This window comes from Vipera ursinii (assembly GCF_947247035.1).
Source record: "Vipera ursinii genome assembly, chromosome: 8".
In the NCBI taxonomy this organism is placed as follows: Eukaryota; Metazoa; Chordata; class Lepidosauria; order Squamata; family Viperidae; genus Vipera; species Vipera ursinii.
The window spans coordinates 19649857-19675766 of NC_139519.1; the positions used below are offsets into that span (position 1 = coordinate 19649857).

The 25910-nt window shown below is 41.7% G+C and overlaps 1 protein-coding gene across 4 annotated transcripts; it reads left to right on the plus strand.

Moving 5' to 3' along the window:
* Positions 1 to 1188: 1188 nt before the first annotated feature.
* NFRKB (nuclear factor related to kappaB binding protein) lies at positions 1189 to 24786 on the plus strand. Of its 4 annotated transcripts, none has more exons than XR_014493202.1 (29): positions 1189 to 1318; positions 2480 to 2573; positions 2785 to 2888; positions 3332 to 3487; positions 4418 to 4619; positions 5595 to 5722; positions 5901 to 6075; positions 6994 to 7095; positions 7849 to 7922; positions 8686 to 8770; positions 9156 to 9357; positions 9970 to 10078; positions 10427 to 10553; positions 11325 to 11390; positions 11656 to 11735; positions 11818 to 11861; positions 12863 to 12923; positions 13703 to 13877; positions 14285 to 14391; positions 14895 to 15018; positions 15903 to 15982; positions 17205 to 17425; positions 17957 to 18236; positions 19636 to 19896; positions 20608 to 21399; positions 21679 to 21785; positions 22813 to 22948; positions 23188 to 23432; positions 24100 to 24786. XR_014493202.1 is itself a non-coding variant. In XM_083368722.1 (29 exons), exons 5-29 carry the CDS (start codon positions 3353 to 3355, stop codon positions 23311 to 23313), a joined length of 3999 nt encoding a protein of 1332 aa, XP_083224848.1. In that variant the 5' UTR covers positions 1195 to 1318; positions 1776 to 2040; positions 2480 to 2573; positions 2785 to 2888; positions 3332 to 3352; the 3' UTR covers positions 23314 to 24053. The 4 variants fall into 4 exon arrangements, 3 of the variants coding, with proteins under 3 accessions (XP_083224847.1, XP_083224849.1, XP_083224848.1); XM_083368722.1 differs by lacking the exon at positions 24100 to 24786 and adding an exon at positions 1776 to 2040 and having other exon boundaries at positions 1195 to 1318; positions 23188 to 24053; XM_083368721.1 differs by lacking the exon at positions 24100 to 24786 and having other exon boundaries at positions 23188 to 24053.
* The last annotated feature ends 1124 nt before the right edge of the window (positions 24787 to 25910 follow it).

Below are 25910 nucleotides of genomic sequence, written 5' to 3' on the forward strand. Positions count from 1 at the left end.
ATCCCTTTGGGGGGAAAATCCACTTAGGGTTACATCCCCATGAATTTGGAGAGCAAAATGGGCCTCGCCAATGGATTCGGAGTAAATGGTTATGCTTAGGATGGCGCTCACTTTTTGAGCCTGCCTTACATAGGTTTACATTTTGCAGGCTGAAAAAGCCAGCACCCTCCTAAACATAGCCGTGCTCTCCTAATCCCTTAGCAATATCCCTTTTGTTCTTTGAAGCCAACTTTATGTACGTTTCTTGGGAATATCGCTTTGGTGAGGGAATCCACTAAATCAGTGGTTCCCAACCTTTTGTATACCCCGCGCCCCTAGAACGCTTCTGATATATTCTCGTCCCCCCCTTAGGAAAGTTCGAAATAACAGCAACGAATTATGCATATCCACTGTCATTTTGAAAACCCAAGTTTTCCCGCCCCCTGGAATATCCTCTCGCACCCCCGGTTGGGAACCCCTGCGCTAAATGTTAGTCAGGTCTCTCTGAATTCGCAGTGGTGCAGGAACAACTACCGCACCCAAGACAACCGCACCACTTCCCCCTTGATCAGAGTCACAGAGTCACAGTTTTATCACAGGCAAGCCAACCGTTGCACAACCTGCAAATCTTGGATAAGCATTGCCCTTAGACACGCATCGTGCAAAGTCAGCCTGCTTGATTAGCTCGTAGCAGAGGGCATGACTGCCCACTGCCCAACCTTCCTTTTTGAACAATCTGGCCTGGCTTGATGGGATGGGGTTGGGTTTTTATAAACCTATCTTAACTTTTAATGTGCATTATTTTACGGGCATTGCTATTTAATTGCTTTTTAATTTTTGTATCTTGTTTTTATTATGTATTGCCCTGTTCACCGCCCTGAGTCCTTCGGGAGAAGGGCGGTATACAAATTAAATTATTAAATTAAATTACATTAAATTAATTCCGGAAGACCACGAAGCGCCCAGCTATCGCTGCCCGGGCATCGCCTTCTGCAGCAAAGGTGCGCAAAGCCCAGCGCGAGAAAGCCACGCCGGCGCCTGCGCAGGGGAGACGCGTGCGCGTGCGCGTAAGCCAGCTTTTGAGCAGTCAGCAGGTCGCGCATGCGCGCGTTCCGGTCCTCCTCTTCCCGAGGAGGAGAGGCGTTTCCGCAGCAGGGAAGGCGACTGCGGCTGGAAGGCTCTCCGGGCCTGGAGCGCGCATGCGCATCCCGCCCTCCCTCCACGCCTCCCCCGTTCCGCGCGTGGACGCCGCCGCCGCCGCCGCCGCCGCCTCTGCCGCGGCGACCTGGAAGCGGAATGCGGCGGAGGAAGGCCGCGCGGCCGCCGGAGGGCTGCTGAGGTAACCAGGGTAGCGGGAGGAGAGATGGGATTTGGGGAGGGGTTGACCCGCGTGTGGTGAGTTGTGTGGAAAGGAAGGGGGGGGGCGAAGATGTCCTCGCCCCTCCCCCCCCCCGCTTTCACACGTGCAAAAGTTGCCCCCTGAACGTCAGCTGAGATTTCTCCTTCATGTTATCTATGGAGGTTCTCGGTCAGACTGTCCCAAAGATGTGTTTTTTTTCCCACGAGGAAATCAAGAAAGTCCAGTGGTCTCGTGAGAAAGCGTCTTTGGGATATTCATGTTATTGTTATTGTTATTATTATTATTATTATTATTATTATTATTATTATTGTTGTTGTTGTTGTTGTTGTTTTGTTGTTATTGTTATTAATTATTATTATTATTATTATTAATTTATTATTATTATTAATTTATTATTATTATTATTATTACCATTAATTATCGCCTGGGTGTCTAGGTTTCCCTCAGCAGTGGCTGAAAAATACTGTACTCAAGTCATTTGTTTGGGGGGGTGGTCCCTGCACGAAGACACCCCCTCCCCTCCTCCTCCTCCTCGCCTTGAGTTTTGGTGGGTCGGAAAAAGAGGAGGATAAAAAGAGAAGGAAGAACAAAAGCAGGAAGAAGAAGGAGGAGGAGGAGGGGGAGGAGGGAAGAAGAAAAGGAGGGAAGAAGAAGGGAAAGAGGAGGAGGGAAGAGGAAGAGGAAGAAAATGAGAAACTAGAGTAAGAGCGAAAACAGATCAGAAGGCGGAGAGAAGAAAAATATTTTAAAAGATGCAAAGCATCATCTTTCTTTCTTTGAGGCTTTAGTGGGGTTTTTTTTTTTTCCTCACGCGGGATATAAATGGAAGGGCGGGATATAAATGGAATTAAAATAAATAAATAATAATAAATAAAATTGTCCCTGCTGAAATATACGGTCGTTGATGGAACTCTTTTCTTTTACAATATGAATGAAGTTACAGACAGCTTCTTTTTAAGGGGCTGATGTTGTTTTTTCAGAATCAAGCGAGTTCTTGTTTTGACAAAAGAGTATTTTTGCAAAAAGTACATGAAATGTTCATTTGAAATAGAGTTGCATTGACATGATTCGGGCAATAAAAGAAAAAGCTGTAGAGGGGAATGTTGCTAATGAATGCTAATTTTATTTTATTTTTCCCAGCATCAATGTATTTCAGATGGCAGCCATGAGCCTTTTTCTTCCTTGTCTAACTAATGTTCATGGGATGTAGTGTACATCAAATAAAAATTCCAAGGTAAGCAATCTGTTTTCAGTCATTTGTACATTTGTTTCAAAATAAGCACTGCAGTTATATTAAGTATATTACACGTGCATAAAATTAACTTTTGAAAATGTATTCCAATTTAAATAATTATGTTCATATAATCTTGGATTAGTGGGGTACTTGGCATTTTGCTGTTTTCCCTCTCTTGTTTAACACATTTTTATCTTGTTTATTTGGAAAGTCATCTCGTCTAAAAAGAGAGAGAGAGAGAGATCTGTAAGCATTGGGGAGTATCAAGAAAAGGCAAAGGAAGAAGATCAATTCTTTTAAGTCCAGAAAGAAATGGTAAACATTTTGTACTTCAGGCTAATTTGATTGTCATTTCCTTGGCTATTAATTTGGGGTTCCTGTTTGTTTGGCAGACAAGTGGAGTAAGAATTGTTCCAGTTTTTAAGATATTCCATCTCAGGATAGCCATGAGGAATAGCTGAACTTAGCTGGGAATAGCTGGGAAGGTAGAAGAAAACAATTGTTCTATCTCTGGCCCATATAAAGAGCCAGCATAGCTTTTTCTGTGACATAATCTTTTTCCAGGGGGCTTAGGATAAAAGGTTATAAGGAAAGGTAAATAGTAATGCTGGAAAAACTTTGCAATAGGAAATGAATAATGAATTCAACAGATATAATGCACTGCAGCACGGAATACACAGTATGTCTTCCCCCCCTATTTTGGTAGAATGAATTGCAAAAATAACTTTTGAATTATGATAAGTTTCTTTTTGTTCAAGTGGTTCACTGGTGTATGAATAATGGACTCCCTGGATCATATGCTCACTGATCCATTGGAACTGGGGCCAACTGGGGAAGGAAATGGCACCCAAATTATGGAGGATTGTATGCTGGGATCCATACGCATTAGCCTTCCTGAAGATCTTTTGGAAGATGTGAGTAGACATCCAAGTAATAAAACAAAGATATGAACTGAACAATTATCGTTATCTTCAGAAATATTAAAGTAATCATGACATATTCTGTAATTTAGTCAGGAAATACTCAAACAGTTTTGTGTATCAGTAACTGGATCAGGATCACTTATTGAACGAGTATCACTTTGTTTCTCTTGTCTAAGTTGTGTTTCATTTTTCTTAGAATCACTTGTAAATTCAGTGAAATGGACCAGAGTTTAGAATAATTGCTTGAGTAAAAGAGGCCAAGTGTCTTATTTCCTTACTATAATTCTTCGATTGTTTGAGCGACTCTTTTGGTACCTCTAAAAAAAGTAGAGTAGAAATGGAAAGCTGTTACCTGTGCGTAACTTCCAGAATGGAAATGCACTGCTGTTGAATTGATCATTAAAAATAAGTAACATGATAGCTTTTTCTTTTATTTTTACCAAATGAACAACTGTGCTTCCAAAGGTTCTTTAGAAAGTCCTCTTGGCTTTAGAAGGAGAAATTGATTGAATCTGGATTTTGCATACAGTACTACCTTTCTTTCTGCCAAAATTAGAGGCCCAGCCTAATGACCAAATCTCCTATCTTACCTCCTCCCCCCTCCTCCTTTGTGTGTTTTGCCACAGATATGTTGGACATTAAGAACCAGTTCTGTTTTCTCCAGTGGAACAAAGTGTAACTGAAGCAAGCCTCTCCTAACTACTGCTTAGGAATGAGTTCAAAACAGATTTTCCCATGTATTTTACCAGTTCATCTACCACTCCTGTTCTAGTTTATATTTGTCCTGTTTTAATGAACATTTTATTGTATCTTTGCAAGCTGTCCAGAGCTGCTAAGGGAATAAGCAGCTTATATATATATATTTTAAATGAGAAAGAAATCTTTTCTGATATTTTATTCTATCTGTTATGTTTTGTGCAGCCTGAGATCTTTTTTGAAGTTGTCAGTCTTTCAACCTGGCAGGACGTGTTGGTGGATTCACAGCGAGAACATTTAAAAAAGTTTTTGCCCCGCTTCCCGGAAAACAATCCCGAATACCAGAATAATCTTATCTTGTCCCTATTTAATGGAGAGAACTTCCGATTTGGAAACCCGCTTCATATTGCCCAAAAACTCTTCCGAGGTCAGTGACAGTTTAACAAATATGTTTTTAGAACTCGATTTTCTGCTTAGCTTTAACGGCTTGTCTTGTTTTACACCTGCTTATGAACCATTCTTATATGGGGCAGCTATATAAATACAGAATAAATCTAGCTTCAGAATCATTGGAGATACAAGATGATGAGTTGTCATTAACTAAAATATAAAAATACTAGTTTCCTATAATAACCTTTCTATGAACTGTCGCATAAGGTTGAACATACTGCTTAATGTTTAAAGTGTTCCCAGGTACTCTTAGGTCCAGATGATACATGCTGTTTGTTATTACATATTTGTGTTTCACCTTTAAACTGAGAATTCAAGATGGCTTATATGAGAGGTCTCACTTGATTTTATTTCCATTAGAAACATTGTGACCCACATAAAAGCAGTTGGTGTTTCAGTCACATTGTCAATGCAGCTATTTGGATTTATTTTTTTTAATCGTACACTATAAATACCCTGGCTGCAGGTGGGCTGAAAAAGTTGTGGACTTAAACTTGGAGCTACCCAGTCCCGTATGTTGGCTCTTACACTGACAGTGAGCAGTCAAATGTGTATCTCTTTAAAGTCATATTGCAGACGTATAATAATAAATGTCCAAATTTCAGCAGCAGAATGTTTGACACGTTCCTTGGAATTTGGTGTGATTTTTATGATAGGAATGGGAGCGTTCCTACCTCTTTCTTTAAAATCTGACAAAACAAGACTGTCTCCCAAATAGACCAGCCTTTTCCAATAACATCCGTGCTGTTGAATCTGGCTCTTCTATAGGATGGGAGATCTGGCCTGGAGAAACCTCGAGTCACTTTTGTCCTTATTTATATATACAGAAATTTTGGAAGTACGCTTGGGATCCTTAACAGTTGCCAGTGTTCTTAGTAACATAATCCTTCCTCCACCGGTTGCTAGGATTAAGCAAAATAAAGGAACAACATGAATGTTGTTCTTCTTACAGATGGACATTTCAATCCCGAGGTGGTGAAGTACAGACAGCTTTGCTTCAAGTCCCAGTATAAGCGCTACCTCAGTTCCCAGCAGCAGTATTTTTATCGATTGCTGAAACAGATCCTTGCCTCCCGGAATGTAAGTATTGGAAGACACAGTGGTGGGGTATCGTGTAGACATTAAACTGTCTCTGTAGTTCTTCTTGATCACCTGTCGCCTTTGTAGAACTCTAGATCTCATGAACAGTAAAACTAGTTCTGCAGACTTCAGAGGGCTTTAGCATCTGAAGTTGCCTTTTTCATGGTGTCTGTTTCAGCATCTGTTAGAACTCGCTAGGAAGGGAGGATCGGATCTGGGTGTGAAGAGAAAATACTCAGCAGCTGCTTATGCTGCTGAAGAACGAGATAGACGAACACATCGGCGATACCTTAAAATCCTCAGGGAAGTTAAAGAAGAATGCGGGGACACCACCCTATCCTCAGATGAAGAAGGTACTAGTGTGGATTTGGTGGGTTAATTGGAACCTTCAGGTAGAGAATAATTTAAGACAATATTTCTCAACTATGGCAGCTTTAAGATGGGAGGACTTCAACCCCCAGAATTCCTTAGCCACCAAGGCTAGCTTGGGAATTCTGGGAGTTAAAGTCCATCCATCTTAAAGCTGCCCTGGGTGAGAAACACTGTTCTAGGAACTCCTTGCTAATATAGTATCCTCCAAAAGTATAGACTGATAAAAGAACTTGGTAGTAGAAATTTATAATATGCTATTACGTAATTAACTAGAGTATTTGGACTTCAGAGCCCACAATTTGAGCCAGCATAGTTAAAGGTAGGAAACTGAAGTGACAGCATATTTGCAACATACTAGGTTGAGGTAAGAATTACTCTGTATCATGTTAAACAAGATTTTAAAGTTGAGTAATCAGCAACGTTTGATGTATTCGAGGCTAAGATATTGTTGCGTGTGTTTGCTGAAGTGTAATATGTTTTTTATGTGTTTAAAACAGAAAGTGCTTTTTGATCAAGATTCTAAACCTGTTATACTCCACGGTACAGTCCACTTAAATTTCCTGTTCTGCTTAGGAAATATGTCCAGATATTATCGAGGCTATTTCTCTCAATGTGTCTTTCAACCAAAGTTATGATTACAGAACATTATTTATTTTGAAGAATGTTACTCTTTCTATTGTTGCAATCAACATACTAAAATAAAATTGTTTCCTTAGAATTAGAGTTAGAAATAGATTTAACTTAAAGTCCTTGTTTCCTTCTGGTCTTTTAAAGGTATTTATATGGTTCTAGCTTTTCTGATTAAAGAAGTGAAATTGTCAAGTTACTTAGATAGCTGATTATGTCTACAGGTTAGGAAAACAGCATCCCTCTAAAAACCTGACCGTTCTGTATTTCAGATTTGAGTTCCTGGATTCCAACCTCTCCAGGCCATTGTTCAAGTCCTGCTGTTCCTCTCAGAGTGATACCCACGTTATCAACCCAAGACATGAAAACAGCAGGTTTTAAACCATCTTGAAAAATATCTCCCCAGTAAAATTGTGCAAGATATTTATTTTTATTGGGAAAACTACTTTTTCTAGATTTTTTTTTAAAAGCTGGTTTGTAAAAGCATCTTTTCTTACCTGTGAGGGACAGTAGACAATTTTAATAGAAATATGTAGGCAATAATTATGAGTCATTTTGAAGAAGAATGGTTGAGGAAGGTAGAGGTGTAAAAGAATAATGTAAATAATTGTTACAAATTGAATAGAATACAGATAGGCCTCGACTTACAACAGTTCATTTAGTGACCAAAGTTATAACGGCACTGGAAAAAGTGACTTATAACCATTTTTCACAGTTACGACCTTTGCACCTCCCCGTGGTCACATGAAAAAAATTCAGACAGTTGGCAACTGGTCCATATTATGGCGGTTGCAGCGTCCCGGCGGTCATGCGATCCCCTTTTGAGACCCTCTGACCAGCAAATTCAATGGGGAAGCCAGATTCGCTTAACAACCATGTTACTAAATTAACAACTGCAGTGATTCACTTAACAACTGTAGCAAAAAAAAAAAGATTGTAAAGCAGGGCAAATCTCACGTAACAAATGTCTCCCTTAACAACAGAAATGTTGGGCTTAATTCTGGTTGTAAGTTGATGACTACCCGTAGAGTAGAGCAGGACAGGACAGGACACAATATTCATTGTGATATAATTTTATGTAAATATATTCACATCATTTTAATACTATTGGGCTTCTCTGCCACCAGATAAATTGGATTTCGGTGAGAATAGCTTGAAGATGATGCTGAAGACACACCATGAAAAGCGCAAGCGACAGCCAGTAAGTTAAATTGGAGATGGCTGCTCTTTAATATTTAGTGATTGACGCCATTTAAAGTAGCAAAGGAGGACTCTTAACAGGCCTGACTTCCTTTCTCTCATGCTAATATGTACTCAAACATCTTAACTGTGTTGAATGAGTTTATTTATTCCCACAGAAATATATAGAGGGCTCCAACCTAAATTTGGTTAGTTGGCAAAGGAGGAAAGCTAGAGTAAGACTGAAGAAAACAGAAACTTAGACCTATTAGAGGGGATGTTATATTACTAATTATATGTTTGAATATGGTTAAGAATAGATTGCTAGAAATAGAAGTTTTATTATAACTAGATAGGATTTTGTAATCAGAATATCATACCTTGGTGTGAAAAGGTAAATAAGAATATGCTAAGAACTTTGAATAAGTGAAGCTTTTGCTTACCCAAATATAAGTTGCTTTGAAATTATAAATGATCGGGATATTTTGAGCATGGATGGGAAATTAAAATGGAAAAAAGCAAAAATAGGATATGGACTGAATAAATGGATATTGAGTGCAAATGCAATTAAGATATGTTTTGGTTAGAAAAGATATTCTAAACTGATATTATTGACACCATTAGAAAAATGTAACAAATGTTGATATGCGACTGTATATTTACTAACAACGCTAAGAATTGTATTTGATTAGTGTGGAAAAATGTCTATTACCAGAAGAAGAGGAGATGTATTGGAGGGTGTAATATTGGATTTAAACCTGATTTTTGTTTGCTGTCCTGCACAGAATCACCCTGATTTGATGACAGGGGACCTGACTCTGAATGACATCATGACACGTGTGAACGCTGGCAGGAAGGGATCTTTGGCAGGTCAGTGAATCAGATGCAGCAAACTTGTGCCTTATCAGTGGTTCAAGTGAAACTTTTTACATTTCTCCAAAAAGATGCATGAGAATTAAAGGCTATATCTCTTCAAGCAAAAAAGCAGAATCCCAGTATGTCTGTCACCAAATAAATGTGTACAGTCACAGCTGTTATATACAAGTACAGCTGCAACTATATGCATGTTTATTTTGGGATAAGTGCCACTGAGCTAAGAATCTGCTTCCTGATAAGCATTCAAATAGTTATTAATGTAAAGAGATTTTTTAAATTCTTGGTGCATAGTAGTAATACGTACGTTTCTAAATTATAGATTGTTTTAAAAACTGTTTTGTAACCTAAGTAAATCTCTTTTCTCTCTTGTTTAAAAAAGCCTTGTTTGACCTTGCTGTCCTCAAAAAGAAGGTGAAGGAAAAGGAGGAGAAAAAGAAAAAGAAGCTAAAAGTGATTAAATCTGAGGCGGAAGATTTCTCTGAATCTCTTGGCAACTCTGAAGGGCTCCATCCTGTTTCTCAGAATCCTTCCCCCATTCCTCCCCTGTGGGATCCCCCATCCCTTCCATCTGTTAAAGAAGAGTAAGTCATTTCCAAAGGGAATGGCATTGTATATGTAACTCCCCAAAACGTAAGATAAATTATAGTTGTAATGAAACTAGTTCTGGCCACATTGGAATTAATCAACGTGAAAACATTTTGCTCTCGGTAGCGAAGTTTCATACTCAATATCCCATGCATCAATTAATCTGTTGTAAGCTGCAAACGTGTCAAATAACTATAATTAACGGTAAGGCACAGAGACAGATTAAGTCAGTTTACAACATACACATGAGTCCAATAACGGAGGAGACAATTATTTACGAATACATCTCTATATTCAGATGAGGAAGTGTAACACACAATTCTCTTGTTTTAAAGCTACAGATTATGACTGAAAAAGCACCTAAGTGTGCTGGGGAGAAGTTTGGGTTAAGTAAGAGAAGGATATTCAGATGCATAATTGGGTCAGTCACAAATTTATTAGGTAACCTTTTTAACACAGCTCCCAGATTACATGATTGATCTCTCTCGTATTGGGGTATCTGGAATAATGTATGTGAAAATGCTTTGACCACAGAATGATATAAAGTGTGATTGCCGTGATACCTGAGTACTTTAATTAAGTTAAAATTAACCTACCCTCTTCCCAAGGCCTCTTGAAGACATCAAGCCGTCTCTTGGAGTGAATGAAATCTCTTCCAGCTTCTTCTCTCTGCTTCTCGAGATCCTATTGTTAGAGGGTCCTACTAGTCTCTCAATGGTAAGAGCTTGTTTTCGCATCTCGGGATGCCTTTCTAGAATTGGAATTATTCAGGCTAGAATTCTATTAAGACTAGCCTTCCAAATTCAGGGGACTCATTTTGTGTCGGTTGCTTTTCCTCGACCATGCACAGCTTTCAGCACCGTGATTTCCACTTGCCCAAGTGGAATCAGGCATTGCCGAAAATTGAATTAATAAATGATAAATATGTGGAGGCTAGGGTCTCTCTAGTTTTATTTGTTTGGCAACTGAGTTAGCCATGTACGACTCTGAGCTTCATGTTGAATGTCAGGCCATTCCCAGTTTGTGTAATTAGTATAAATTTTACCTGTCATTTTGTTTCTTCAGCTTGAAGATAAAGTGATGGACTGGCAGTCTTCTCCTGCCAGCACATTAAACAGCTGGTTCTCCTTTGCCCCCAACTGGTCAGAACTGGTTTTACCTGCCTTGCAATATCTCACGGGAGTCAGCAGAGGTGAGACACTTTTTTGGGTGACTATCCAAAACAAGTGATTCCAGGAAAGCTGAAAATTAGTGGTTACTTGGTACTCACCAAAAATTTAAGCTAGCTAAACAAGTGTTTTAAGCTAAAGAAGTGTTGCTTATACAATTTGGTTGGAATTTGCTTATATCCAATCCTTGTTTGATTTTTTTTTATACAAACCACTTAATGTCAAAGGATGGCAGTTTTCAGAATGAATACCTTGTTGATATCATGCTTGTCTTTCTCTCAGATTTATTCAGTTAAAACAACCTTTTGATGCTGAAGAAATGTCTTCAAAAACTTTATTCAACATGATAAAAAAATAGAGAACAATAGTTTTTATCTGGGTGTTTCACGTTGTCAAATCTGTGTGGCTTTAACTATTAAAGAAAATCTTTCACAAATAAAAAAAAATCTTATGCCTGTAAGAGTTGTGCTACATGTTTGCAATTTTGTGTTGCACTACCATTTTCATGCCAGATTTTAAATACAAATTTTCTTGTGGATTACTTTGCAATGGAAAATACAGATTTCCCAAGTATAGTGATGCATCTAGCTACAGTTCATGCTAGGATAGAAGTCCATGGATTCAATTGCAAAGTTTTTGGAGAGGGCATGCATGACAGTTTATAGAAGAACACTAATGAGCATTGACTGAAGTTTGCATTTTTTGTAGGTTGAACTTTAATCCAGTACTACAGTCTGAATGATATAAAAATATGTTACAGTTGGCCTAAACGTAGTAAAATGCTTTTGTTACAGATGCTTCTTCCAGTTTTTCTCCTTTTGTTGAATTCAAGGAAAAAAGTCAGCATTGGAAACTGATAGGTAAAAGTAGCTAAGCTGCCTTCTCCACTTTTCTTACTAAATATTGTCACTTACGGTAGATAGATCTGTATACGTTTACTTTCTTCTCTTTCCTAATTTCTGTTGTGGCGGAAATAAATGCTAATAATATTTCCACACTTTTGCAATCTTTATAGCAGAAGGATCAAGTGTGGGAGGGTGGGGTATCCCAGCATCTACAGTGTGGCTGTTGTAGTGTTAGTATTAGTGGTAGATGATAATCTGTGTGTCTTGTTTTTATCTCTAGGCTCTTCCCAGGACCACGAGAAGGAGCTAGCCGCTCTCTTCCAACTTTGGTTGGAGACGAAAGACCAAGCTTTCTTCAAGGTGAGACCAATATTTATATCAAGTGGTACAAGTCCCGCTGGCTAATCCATCGTGTTTCATAATATTTCTTTCTCTTTGTCAGGACAATGAAGACAGTTCAGATGCTACCACACCAGTCCCCCGAGTGTGAGTATTTATGGATTTCAGAAGTCTTTTTTTTTTTTAAAAAAAATTGAACTTTGCCTAAACCTTAAAATCAGTCTTAGCAGTCAGTACTAAATGCAGTCCAGGAAGGTTCATGCTTCTCCTGCTGCTAATGACTAATTCTTAGCTACATTTTGCGTGCAAAAGTAAAGATAAATTTTAAATAATTCAAAGAGCTAGAACAATATTATTAGTGATTATCTTTTCCGTTTTGATGATTAATGATTTTCTAAAATTACGTTCATTCACAATCCTAGCATACATGGAATGCAGATGTCCATTGCACTAGGAATAACTTAGAATTATATCCTTTTCATTTATTAATCAGTCACATGTCCCTCTTATCAGAGGTGCTTAAAAATGCGATAGGCATTCCCGTGTTCATAATGCTCAAAATTGGTTTCTAGCTTTCCTAAAATTGGCTCGCATATATTTCCAATTATTTTCTCTGACTTTCATCAACTTTTTTGATTTGTATTAGTTTGAACAAGGTAACCAGCACAGCTACCAAGAAAAGATTAAAAAAATATTTTCCTTCCTTATTATTGTTACAGTTTCTCTGTACAGGTCGTTCTCAACATACAACCAGTTGCTTAGTGACCATTTTAAGTTAATATCTAGTTATGACCCAAATGCAAAGTTCCAGGGCCGCCTCCCCCCCCCCAAACTCTTAATAGCCATGTAATTTCATTTTGGGCACTCAGCAACTGTCCCACATTTATGGCCTATTGCATTCATGTGACTATGATTTACAATTTTTTGTGTGTGTGTTTACTTCCCGTTTCCTGCAGAAAACGTCCATTGGGGACAGTGGATTTGTTTACTTAATAACCACAATGATTCACTTAACGACTGCCACAATAAAGGTTGTGAAATTGGGCATGGTGGTGGCCCGCTTAACAACCTGCATGACTTATAACTGTAACTCTAGACTACCTGTAGTCATTACAACTCGTTGAATCTCAGGCTGTTGTCTGTTTCAGAAGGACAGACTATATAGTCCGGCCTAGCACTGGAGAAGAGAAACGTGTTTTCCAGGAACAGGTAAGGATAGCAAAGATTCAGCCTCAGATACAGTTGCAGTGGCTTTTAAGTGCTTTCCAGCCCTTTTCCCAGTCTCCAACAACGTCACTACCCCTACAATAAAACTGGTCTTTGTTGCTTTGCACAAGCATCTTGATGCAACAGTCCAAAACAGGTCTTTTGAGTCACAAACCAGCATTTATAAATTGCTCCGTTACCTCTGGCATATGCTCAAATTACCCCCAGTTTAAGAACCCCTGGGCCATCGCTCTGCCTCAGTTCAGTTTTGTTCCGGTTAATGGGATCAACATTTTGAATGTTCATTGTTCATCATCTGCATTGCACATCCTGCCTAAGGAAATGCTAAATGCACGTGTTTAAATCCTGCAGATTGCTGTCAGCCGAGTCTTAGAATTTTCAGTGAAAACAAATGGGGTATTTTCATCTTAGCGCTTCAGATAAAATAGATGGTATCATTTTTTTGGTTCAGAAGCAAATTGTCATACTGCCAGTACTTAACTTCTCTTTCAAATGGTACTTGATTCCCCCCCCCCATCCCCACCTTCACTCTATCTGTTGTTCACTACATTTCTCAAGCAAACATTACACCTGGAAGTTCTGCAAATCCATCTGACTGTGTAGCTTTTCTGGCAGAGAGAGACTTCTCCCTCCATGTGCTTCCATTTGTATTTAAATATGATCAATATTTACCATTAACCGTACATATTAACCTATGTTGCTCTGCTGTCTTCTCCTGTGAATCTCTTATTCGGGTGTCCTTCATCCTTTTATGTCTGCAGGAGCGTTATCGATACAGCCAACCTCACAAAGCTTTCACTTTCTGTATGCATGGCTTTGAATCCGTGGTGGGCCCTGTGAAAGGAGTGTTTGATAAGGAAACATCTCTAAACAAACCCCGGGAACATTCTTTGTTGCGATCAGATCGACCTGCGTATGTCACCATATTGTCTCTTGGTAAGTTATTGGTGTGTGTGTGTGTGTGTATGTGTGTGTGAGAGAGAGAGAGAGAGAGAGAGATTCCATATGTGTCCATTGAATTTTGCAGTAGGAGGACATGAGCGATAACATAGCAGGATAGAATTTAAATTCGTTTTTAGTTTTAAAGTTATGTTGTAAAGCCATCTTGAAAATTATTTATTGAAAGGTGGGATAAAAAGATCCTCACTACATTACGATTCCAAGTTTAATTTTTGAGAATTGGCAAATAAAAGAGCTGGGCTGCAAAGGCATGACACACACAGAGGAGATAGCAAGATGAATGTATCGTTTGACAATGCAGAGTAGCCTCATAGCTTTCACAAAGTTCCAGAGGATTCTGTCAGGACCTTGATTGATCTTTTTTTTTTTGGCTGTCATCTCAGTTCGAGATGCTGCAGCCCGTCTTCCAAACGGAGAGGGGACCCGTGCTGAAATTTGCGAGCTTCTGAAGGACTCCCAGTTTCTTGCTCCTGATGTCACCAGTGCTCAGGTAAGCCGGATATGTTTAAGCCACATTACTGGTGTCTCAGAATCCCCATAAATACCTGTGTTTATTTCAACTGAAAGTAGCGACACGTTGCGATCATTTTTTAAGGCTGTAGTTTAGTAGAATGTGAATGGAGTTGCAGAGTAGCTAATGGAGTCGCAAAATATGTTTTTATAAATTTTTGATTATTTCTCCTCAAACTGATAATTGGCAGGGACAGGATCTGCTACTGCAGCTGGGTTATCTTAGAATCAAAGCTGCAATGAAAGATGTAGACCTTAACTTTAGATCTACAGATCTTTCTGTAGATCTGAATATCCAGAGAGCCTTAGGTGTGTTTTTCATCCATCTTGCCTCAGCTTGGAATGGTTAGGGTATCCAGTTCCTACTTGGGGCACATATTTCTCGTGCCTCAAAAACATTCTTTCCCTATCGCCTCACATAGCTGGCTTCTACATTCACCAAGTCCTTTGCACCCCTGATTTCATGGTGAATCCTTTTCTTAGGTTAACACTGTGGTGAGCGGTGCTTTAGATCGATTGCACTATGAGAAAGACCCCTGTGTAAAATACGATACTGGTCGCAAACTATGGATATATCTCCACCGAGACAGGAGCGAAGAGGAGTTTGGTAGGTATTGGCTGGAGAGACCTAAGAGTGTTTACCTTATTGTAATGTCAGTTTGTTGCAAACGTAAAGTCAGGGCTGCACCGTCCTCTTACGTAACACTCATTGCGTCACAGAAATGAAGCGGGGGGGGGAAGCCAGCTGCTGCTCTTTACCATAAAAAGTGTCTTGTTCCTCAAATGGACTATTTGGATGTCAGTATACACTCAATTCATGTTATGGGGTACCCCATATCTAACCCTAACCCATATATAAACAGTGTATGAAAACTGCCTGCCTGCCTTCCTTCCTTCCTTCCTTCCTTCCTTCCTTCCTTCCTTCCTTCCTTCCTTCCTTCCTTCCTTCCTTCCTTCTTTCCTTCCTTCCTTCCTTCCTTCCTTCCTTCCTTCCTTCCTTCCTTCCTTTCCCTTCCTTCCTTCCTTCCTTCCTTCCTTAATTCCTTCCTTCCCTCCCTCCCTTCCTTCCTTCCTTCCTTCCTTCCTTCCTTCCTTCCTTCCTTCCTTCCTTCCTTCCTTCCTTCCTTCCTTCCTTCCTTCCTTCCTTGTTTTGCCATCTTTACTATAAACTTTGCCATTACTGAGAGGATACACACAATATTCCTCTTGTTCTCTCTGAATAGCCATCGCTTTCTCATATTTATAATTTAAAGTGACAGACATAAAAGCTGCCTATAGGAACAGGATTTCGCATCATAAATGTGCCTTTAGAACATTAGCAATTTCCATGTACGACGCAGCTGTGCTAGGCTGAGAAATTATGTCACCCAGCAGAGGGGAGCTCTTGGAATCACACATGTATTTTTGGCAAGGAAAGGGCTGCCTAGGTGTGCATGTCTCTCCCTCTCAGCATCTGTTTGAGAACTGTTCCTGCTCCTTCCTTCCTTCCAGAGCGGATACATCAGGCCCAGGCAGCTGCAGCAAAGGCCAAGAAAGCACTTCAGCAGAAGCCGAAGCCTCCTGCAAAGACAGTAAGTTGCCTGGCGTAGTTTTTGGCGCAAAGAATTTCAGAAGAATTATTTACTACCCTACCTTGGGTATGAGAATGAGGTGGCTGGATGGAGTCACCGAAGCGGTAGGCGTGAGCTTAAATGGACTCCAGGACAGGAAGGCCTGGCGGAGCGTTGTCCATGGAGTTGCGATGGGTCGGACACGACTTCGCAACTAACAACAACCACCACCTTGGGTAGAGATTGAAGTTTCTTTGGCCATATCCTGTTCTGATTCCAGCGACAAACAAATAGTTTGTATTCTTAAAATGTGTTGGACCAGGGACCGGTTCTGTGGAGAGAGGTTTTTCCATGGACCGGAGGGTGCGTGGTTTTCTGTGCTGTCTGCATCTTGCGGATGGGCTTTGTTTCTTTGTGCGGACGGGGGGTTGGGGACAGCTGTGTTGGACCAATTCTAATTTTGGGAAAATGAGTCTGCAGGAGAAGAGAGTTCCAGCATGTCTGTGTTCCCTTACGGACTTTTATTGGGAGACAGATGAAGTCACAGAAGAACATTCCCATCATAGTTAAGTGTCAACCTCAGTTTCTGGTCCGAGGAGTTGCATTTAAGCAAAAGTAAACGCAAGACTTTCTGAGTTACTCCCGAACTACTTAGAACAAGGGGTGGGCAATCAAAATGGAAGCTGCAGATTTGTATGAATGGGTGGGGACATAAAAAAGGATTGTTATATTTTACTCTCTCATGAATAATGTAAGTTGCAGTTGAATATTATCTGCAAAACGGCCAGCGAAAAACATTCTGCATACGATAAACAATAGGCCAAGGATAGAAAGTTGCGGTTGCTTTCAGCAATTGTTGCCTTTTTACTGCGCAGAGAGTTGCTGCTTGTTTTTTGTGCTTCCTCTTAAACCTGGGCACAGCTAGCTCATAAAGACTGAGTCTGCTCAACGATCCATCTTGTGGAGCTCTGCCTATAATGATCTGCAGCGGCTTTCTCAGTCTTCTCAATTCCATCTGAAATTGTCCGTGGCTGCACGGCAGGCATTTTCAATACAAAGCGTTTGCGGTATCCTTGAAATGCAGACCATTTTTTAGAAGGTCTGGGCTATTGTTTCCCCTCCCCCACTCTGAACCTGTCCAGATTGTCAGAGGTAAATGCAGTGTGTGTGTGTGTGTGTGTGTGTGTGTGTGTGTGTGTGTGTGTGTGTTCCATGGAAGTAAGCTCCTTTGTTGACATTGTAGAAATCGATCACCAAGGAGAGTTCGGCGAAAGCGGGGACCACCAGCACTTCAGAGCCCAGCCATCTGAGCGTTAGTGACTCCAGCATGCCACCAACCCCTGTAACTCCAGCGACGCCTGCCTCGCTCCCTTTGCCAGCAATGCCCATTTCGCCCCCTCCTGTCTCAGGAGTTAGCAAGACTCTGTCTTGTGTTGCAACAGAGCCAGCAAAATCCAACCAGAGGTAATTTCTCTTGTTCACCTTAATGAAAAGTTGGGAGCGGATTGGAAATATCTCCAGGTAAAATAAAGATAAGGCAGGGGTAGGGATTTACATAGGGTGCTAAATGGGTTTCAACCTGTAAAAAAAAAAGGGGGGGGGAGGGAGAATATAACCAGCGGTGCAAGATTTCCCGGTTACACTCTTCCACAAGTGATTTCTCCAGAACGGAGCAGGTGACATAAGAATAGGAAATATTTGGAAACCGTTGCTGAGTGGTTTGGTTTGTTTGAAGAATGCAGAAATATTGGCAGGCTTTCCCAGCAATCTGGGGAAATGTCTACTGAGTAGTCTTTCAGGTTATAAACTGTTCTTGGAACTGTTTATTTTTTATTTATGTATTTTTTTATTTTTGAGAAGGGAATGACGTGTGTTTTGTGCCACCTTTTAAGCGCTTGATCCAGTTGAAACTCTGTGTTCTAGAAGTAAGGTTGTCTTTTTTTCCCCCTGTACACTCAACAGGATTGTTTGTTTGTTTGTTTCACTGTTGCACAGCATCCTTTTGGTATCTTCTCCTACCATGCCCCAGCTTGGTACGTTGCTCTCGACTCCACAGAGCACCCAGGCACAGCCGGGAACTCACTTGTCTACCCCACGGACAGCTAGCCACACCACTTCCTCAGCTCTTCCTCAAGTCCGAGTAGTTACAGCTCAGTCCAGCCTTCCCCCTTTGTCTCAGCCAGCCCAGGTGGTAGCACAACAGCAGCCCTCTCTAGCCTCCATACCTCAGATCCGGGTTCCTTCCACTTCTGTGCAAAGCAAAGTATTCTCTCAGGTGAGTGACACCTGTGAATGAGCACAGGTGTTAGTAATCTTCCTCCCAGGTGATCTCTCCCTCACTACTGAACATAGATTCACCTCTGTAATTTTACATCTTTGAGGAGCAGTTGTACGCAGCATAATTCAATGCATCGAAAGTAAGGTATCTAAATAAATTAGCCCTTTACTAGTGCCGGCAGAAAAGAGGCACAAATATAGGTGCTCCCTGTCCCTAAATGACACCACAGAGACTTCCGTTTTCATGAAATCTTTGGTGGGTCTTCTTGATTAGAAAAGCAAAATACTTTTGCTTGGGACTAGCAAGTTCTCTGGAGACAGGAGGGTTCTTAACTGCTGTTGGAAGGAATCCCATCTCATTTTATCCTTTTTAACCTATGTTTTTCATGGATAGATGTGTAAACTTGTAATCAGTCCTAGAGGAGATCAACCCTGACTGCTCTTTAGAAGGCCAGATCCTGAAGCTAAAACTCAAATACTTTGGCCACCTAATGAGAAGGAAGGACCCACTGGAGAAGAGCCTAATGCTGGAAAAGATTGAGGGCAATAGAAGAAGGGGACGATAGAGAATGAGGTGGCTGGATGGAGTCACTGAAGCAGTAGGCGTGAGCTTAAATGGACTCCAGAAGATGGTAGAGGACAGGAAGGCCTGGAGGAACGTTGTCCATGGGGTCGCGATGGGTCAGACACGACTTCGCAGCTAACAACAACAACAAACTTGTAATTCTTAGAATTCCCCAGCCTGGTCAGGTTCATCCATGGGGGAGAGCTTCAGCCTCTGAACAATTTAAATCTTGTTTCCAGCAAGTGGATCCCCCAAAGCAAGAGGAACAACTATGAGGAATAGCTCCCTTTATAAAATGTGACTATGTATTTTCAATAGTGCATCATCAGCGGTGCTAAAAAAAAGAATACCGAGTATGGGTGCGGGTGTATCTGTCTGAATTCAGTTACACTAGCTCAGGGGTAGGCAACCTTGGCTCTTTTATGACTCATGGACTTCAACTCCCAGAATTCCTGAGTCAGCACAGCTGACTCAGGAATTCTGGGAGTTGAAGTCCATGAGTCATAAAAGAGCCGAGGTTGCCTACCCCTGCACTAGCTGAATTGGGAGGGGGGGGAAATGGTGGAAATGAGTCACGGACTCCAGTTACCTCTTAGATGTGCTACTTGTTTTTCCATGTAAGTCCCGAATCACAGGAATTATTTCAAGTGCATATTGGACTAGAAACGGGTCCTGACATGAGTGCCCATATTTCCATGTTTCCAAAAGTAATTTTGGATAAGAACGATGGCTGCCTTGAAATTATTGGTCACATGGAGCAATCTAAAACCGAAAGGAACGGCCTTTAGATGCTATGCAGTTGCTATGATGATTGACTTCTTCTCTCTTTTAGGCTGTCATGACTGTTCCAGTCAAAGCTCAGACCAGCCCAGTCCAAGTACAGAGGACAACTGTTGCTGTAACTGGAGCAGCCAGTGTCACTGGGACAGGAATTCCTGCAACACCTACTCCCGCCCCCAAGCCAGCAATTAGTTCTTCAAACAGTGCGGCGCCCAACCCTTCCACCACTTCATTCCCCTCCTCCTCTTTGTCATCTTCCTCCTCATCCACCACCGTCCTCCAGAACGTTGCTGGCCAAAATATCATTAAACAGGTGAGGAGCTGCACTCTGCAAAGAAATTACTGTAGGTATTTTACTGCTAACCCTGTGCCCCTGGGAAATTCACAGCCATGCTTGGTTTATTAAGTTCTTAAATTTATTCAAATGCCGAGCAAATAAAACACATAACTCCATGTCCTTCTCTTAGACAAAGCTCAAAAGGAAGGAGATGGTAGAATGGAAGAGGAAATTCAGACCTCTGGCAGCTGCCTAATAAACTAGGAAATAGATATCAAGAGGCTACCCAGTCATGTACTGTAGTGATGGGCCTGTTGCCCATTAATTTGCCTGTTTTTTAAGACCTCTGAGCAAAGGTTTTAATCACTGAAAGACACTTTCCAAATCAGCTCTTAATGACCAATTTGGCTACATGCAATATGACCAGCATAGAGCTGTGGAGGGGCAGTGGTTAGAATGCAGTACTGCAGACTATTTCTGACTGACTGCAGTTCGGCAGTTTGATTCTGACTGGCTCAAGGTTGACTCAGCCTTCCATCCTTCCAAGGTTGGTAAAATGAGGACTCAGATTGTTGTGGGGCAATAGGCTGACTTTGTAAACCACTTAGAGAGGGGCTGTAAAGCACCATGAATATAAAGCACCATATATAAGTCTTAAGTGTGATTGCTCTTGTTGGTATGGCTGCACATACATGACCAATGTTTCTTAAAACAGAAGTCCCGATCGCTACCTCTTTTGCTTTGCAGGTGTCTATAACTGGACAGCTAGGCATGAAAAGTCAGACGGGGAGCAGCCTCCCCCTTACAACATCCAACTTCCGTATTCAAGGCAAGGACGTTCTGCGTCTGCCTCCATCCTCCATCACCACAGATGCCAAGGGGCAGACAGTTCTCCGCATCACTCCGGATATGATGGCCACCTTGGCCAAGTCTCAAGTCACTACCGTCAAACTGACTCAAGACCTCTTCAGCACTGCTGCTGCCGCTGCTGGAAGCACCCCTGCAGGGAAGGGCATCTGCGCCACTCTGCGTGTGACGTCAAGCCCCATCCAGTCCTCGGACTCTCCCGCCAAGATCAGCACCCCCACCTCTGCTTCAGCCAGTCCCGCTGGACCCACCGTGGTCAAAGTGACACCGGACCTGAAGACAGTGGAGTCTGCTGGCTCCGCCTTCCGGCTGATGCCTGCTCTAGGCATGTCTGTGGCGGACCAGAAGGGCAAAGCCATGACCACAATGGCATCCTCGGAAGCCAAACCAGCGGCCACCATAAGGATTGTGCAGGGCATGGGGGTGATGCCCCCCAAGCCTGGCCAGACAATTACAGTGGCCACTCATGCCAAGCAGATGCCTCCTTCTTCGGTCAGCATACCTGGGACTGTGCACACCTCGGCTGTTTCTCTGCCCACCATGACGGCTTCGGTCTCCAAGGCAGTCGCCGTGGTGTCAGGAGCGGCAAGAACACCCATATCTATAGGAGCAGGGACCTCCGCTGTGCGGCAGGTCCCCGTCAGCACCACAGTGGTATCCGCCTCCCAGCCAGTAAGTAAGGTTGATTTTTCCAGAGATTCTCTGAGATGCAAAAGTCTCAGCGTTGAAGATAATAATACGCTTCATTGTTGTTCTGGTTTCTTCCGCCATTGGGAACTGTTTAGAAGTGCTGCCTGGAAGGCTTACCCGTATTGGCGATGGTTTGATGGTTTGGGGGCAGACAGTTTGGGGAAGGGGGCTTTCAAGGGGAGGGGATGTCACTTTCCTTCGAACGTGTCTAAGGCAAATGAAACGGTACCAGTCATTTCTGCCTGTTATTTATTCACCTAGGGGAAACTGCCTGCTCGAATCACCGTGCCCCTCTCGGTCATCAGCCAGCCTGTGAAAGGCAAGAGCGTTGTGACTGCGCCTCTCCTCAAAGGCAACCTTGGGGCCAAGTGAGTAATGCAGGAGGAATTGGGAATCTTCAGTAACGAATTTCTCAGGGCTGTAATCAGGCCGCTGGAAATCCAACAAAAAGAAAAAAGAAAAAAAAAGGATTGAACGTTCTGAAATGTGTTACTTTTTTTAGCCTCTGGAAAAAAAAACCTGCCTGTAGAATGGGTTAAATAGCGTTCAGTTTGGTGCTTTTTTAAAAAAAATAACAACAACTGAATAATAGTGAATGTTGCATAACGTCTTACTTTATTTGGCTGTCCCCATTTTTTCCCCTTTAAATTTGTCAACTTCTCACCTTCTCCTGTTGTTATTGGAATGCAATCCTCAGCTCCACACAACATAAAATTTCCAAAGTGAAAAATTAATTACTGTAGTCATTATTTTTTCACAAGTTCTTTAAAGTACAAAGGGGATTTGCTGGCTATCCCGTTAGCCATATGGTAACTGCATTTCCCCGCAAAGCAGTCCCCTTTGTAGTGAAACGTGCAGAATTATTCTTTTTTCTAGCATTTTCCCCACAGAGGCAAGGTCCACTGAATATTGATCCATCGGTTGTGACAGGAATTGACTCACTGGCTGCTGCCTGAGCGGTGGGCTAAGAACGGTTCGACACCCAGCCGGCTTGCATACCTGAGTTTCCTGGTTTTTAGCCCGGTGGCTTAACCCCTTCTCTCCCCCAACCAAATGGACTCTCATACTGAAATGTGCAGAATCCAGCTGAGATCCTGGAAACACAAAGTTTAAAGTAGCGGCACTACTAGGGTGAAAGTGATGTTTCTTCCTAAGGCACAAGCACACCACCTCCTTCCCTGCTAGAGATGCTACTAGTTTGGTAAAACAACAGCTTTCGCTAGGTAAAATTTGGGAGGCGTTCCTGTCAAACTGAATCCTTCCTGACATTCTTGGGAATCTGGAGGCTGCAATAGCCAATGCAAAATTCCCAGCCTAGTGCCAATGAGTCGATCACCTGCTGCTTCCAATCCCCTCCTGACTTCCGGATGGCTTTTTTTTTTCTTCCCCCCGCAGCATTAGCGGCTTGGGGCGAAACATCATCCTTACCACGATGCCAGCTGGAACAAAACTGATTGCTGGGAACAAGCCAGTCAGTTTCCTGACTGCCCAGCAGTTGCAGCAGCTGCAGCAACAAGGCCAGGCTGCCCAGGTAAGGAGCCCCATCCGCTGTCTTCACAGCTCTGTTCCTCATCCCGATGGCTGAAGGTGTTTTGTGCGTGATTCATTGATTTGTGCAGTTAGTGCTTCGATGGGAGGTTGAGGATTTGAGGGGCATGGGTAAGGCAAGCTTTTAGTAGGAAACTTGGTGGAGCAGAGTTTTCTCCACTAGCGCTGACATTTTCTGCGGGGTAGGGGACATTTCTGATCTCATTGTCCTGTTCTCTACAGGTGCGGATTCAAACCGTTCCAGCCTCCCATCTCCAGCAGGGAACCGTCTCTGGCTCTACAAAAGCGGTGTCCACCGTAGTTGTCACAGCAGCCCCATCTCCAAAACAGACACAGGATCAGCCATGAAAGTGTCAGCACAATTATACATTATATATATATATATACCGTATGTATATATATTCAACAAACTGTAGTTCCTTTGTGCCATTTTCGGCTGAGGGATGTCTTGCCTTGGCGATGTGCAGGTTGGTTCCCAATATATTAGAAGCAGCTCCGATGTTCTCTTGGGTTCTGAACAGGCAGAGGCACCGATAACGTGCACAGCTAGTGTAGCCAGCTAGTGAAATCCGCTTTGAATTTTGGATGAGGAGGAGTCCCTTTCAATTATTGGCCTGTGTTGGTGGGAAAGCATGCTTCTATAAGGGATCCTGAATTAAGACAAGGAAGAAAGGGAACGTTGGAAGTATTGGACGCTGGTTTGGACTTTCTGCAATCTTGGATTTTTGTGGGGGTTTTTTTTGTTCCCAATGCTTTTGTCTGTTCAGTGTATTTTATGACTGTTTTTTGAGGCCTGAGGCCACTTCTGGTGCTTCTGTCGCCTGCACCAGGTTGCACAAGAAAATCTCATACATCGATGAGCTAGTTGTGAATAAAGCCAAGAGTCAAATTCTTCTTTAGTTCCCTCTACCCCATTTTGAAAATGTTGGTGGCCTTAATGGGACAGGAAAATCGCTTCTTGAAATCACAGGAGAAGCTAACCTCCCTCCAGAGCTTGGTGACCACTTAAACTTGCTCACTTCAGTGGCAATTGAGCCTGTTGATTTTTATTGCTTTTTGAATAAAGATTACCAGACTTTATGAACAAACGTCTGATATCAGCTCAGCTACATTATCTTAAATTTTTTGTTACAGCATAAGCTATCATCCTTCAAAAATGATATGAAGCACAGAAATGAATATTTCATCTCTCTGGTAAAGGAAAAATACCACATCTGTGAACCATGTTCGTTATTGAATACCCCGTTCACAGTTTTGTATTGTCTTGTTTTTTAAAGTCAGAGTTGCTAGCCTTTATAATATTATCTGACAAAGTCAGATGTTAATCAAGTTTATTGTACTTTATTGCTATAAAATAGGAAACAGACTAGCTTTTACTTTGGGGTGCAATTGATCTGACATCAGAAAAGTTGGGAAAAAATAATACACTGGGTTTTTAAACTGGCACTTGGATAACTAGTAATGAGGATTGTAGAGTACGGCAGACATCTGCCATTTTTAGTATTTTCATTCAAACAATATAGTAAAATGCACAGGACAAGTATTTTGGATCTTAGAGGAAGCCAGAGCAGTTCTGGTGAGCATGCTTGCCTTCAATCATGTGCAAGACCCAGGAGAAAAAAAAGATGCCATTGTTTTCATGAATCATTAACATAATTTGCTTGAGGCAACTCTTAAAGCATCCTTGCCCTGAAGTCTGAAAAGGCGTGCGTGCATTGTTTAATGAGCAGCTGAGAGGAGCTGCTTTCACACAAGATCCAAAGCACGTCTTGGAAAGAATTTTCAGGGCATAAAGACCTCTAATAAATGCTGAAAGAATGCACAGACTTTGAAACAAAGGGACGAGCAGACTTCTGTTCTCCTTCAATGGACCATCTCATTCCACTGTCGACGTACACCCCGTATAGCACACACATCAGGGTATCTGAAGGTCCCCCAAAGGTAAACCCATTTTGCAGCAGTTGGGATTTCTCTTGCTTGAGATGCAGACCAGGACTTTAGGACATTGCCTGGAAGTTTTGCCCTGATAGCCACAAGGGTCAACTTCTCATTATATTTTCTCCTTTTCAAGCTTTCCTAGGCCTCTGTTTTTCGTCTGGTTGACTCTCTCGCTCTTCTGCTCGTCAACTAGCACTTCCTTCTTTTCTCTTGCTGGATATTTTTCTCATTGGATTTTAAACCCTCCAGGTAGCGACGTGTTCCTGTGTTCTTGGGATAATCTAAAGATAATGTAAGACATTCTGATGGATTCACTAGACAGCTTGCAGTAAATACACCTATCAGTGATCCTGTAAAATGGCTAGGAAACGCAATCCACTGCTGTGACGGACTTTCCATTAATTATGCCTCAATTATGACGCTGAAATTATCTTTTATATATTTAGTATATCTTGCTTTTCATTCAGGAACTTCATTCGCTCACACAGTCCTATTCCCCCCCCCCCCATAGTCTATGATATAAATTACCTGAGAGAGTATCTGGCCCAAATCTAATTTAAGGCACAAAAACTTTTAAAGTAACACATCAGCTTGTTGAATGTCTGAGACAGTTGGGAAAATGTTTAAAATCCATATAACAGAGAAGAGGTACCTTTTAAAACCAAATCTGCAGTGACTTTCAGCAACGTGAATTAATATTTTAATTTCATTTTTCTAAAGAAGCAATACTACATATATTTTAGGTTGTTTTCTGGGCATCTTTGTGATTTGTCAGCATTGCCTTTCTGAATATTTTTTTATTACTAGCATATTTACTTCATTGCTCTGGTCTTTTCACACTAGACAATCTGCTCAAAAGGGCACCGCACAGTTGGCTGCCCCTTGCAGAAATGCTAGGATTGCAACTCCTCAAGTTCTCAATCCCCGGGGCGGAATGAATACCTTCATTTCTGGAGGCCAGTCTTTTCAGAAAGATAACCCATTTCCTGCTCATCCAAGTGTTCTAT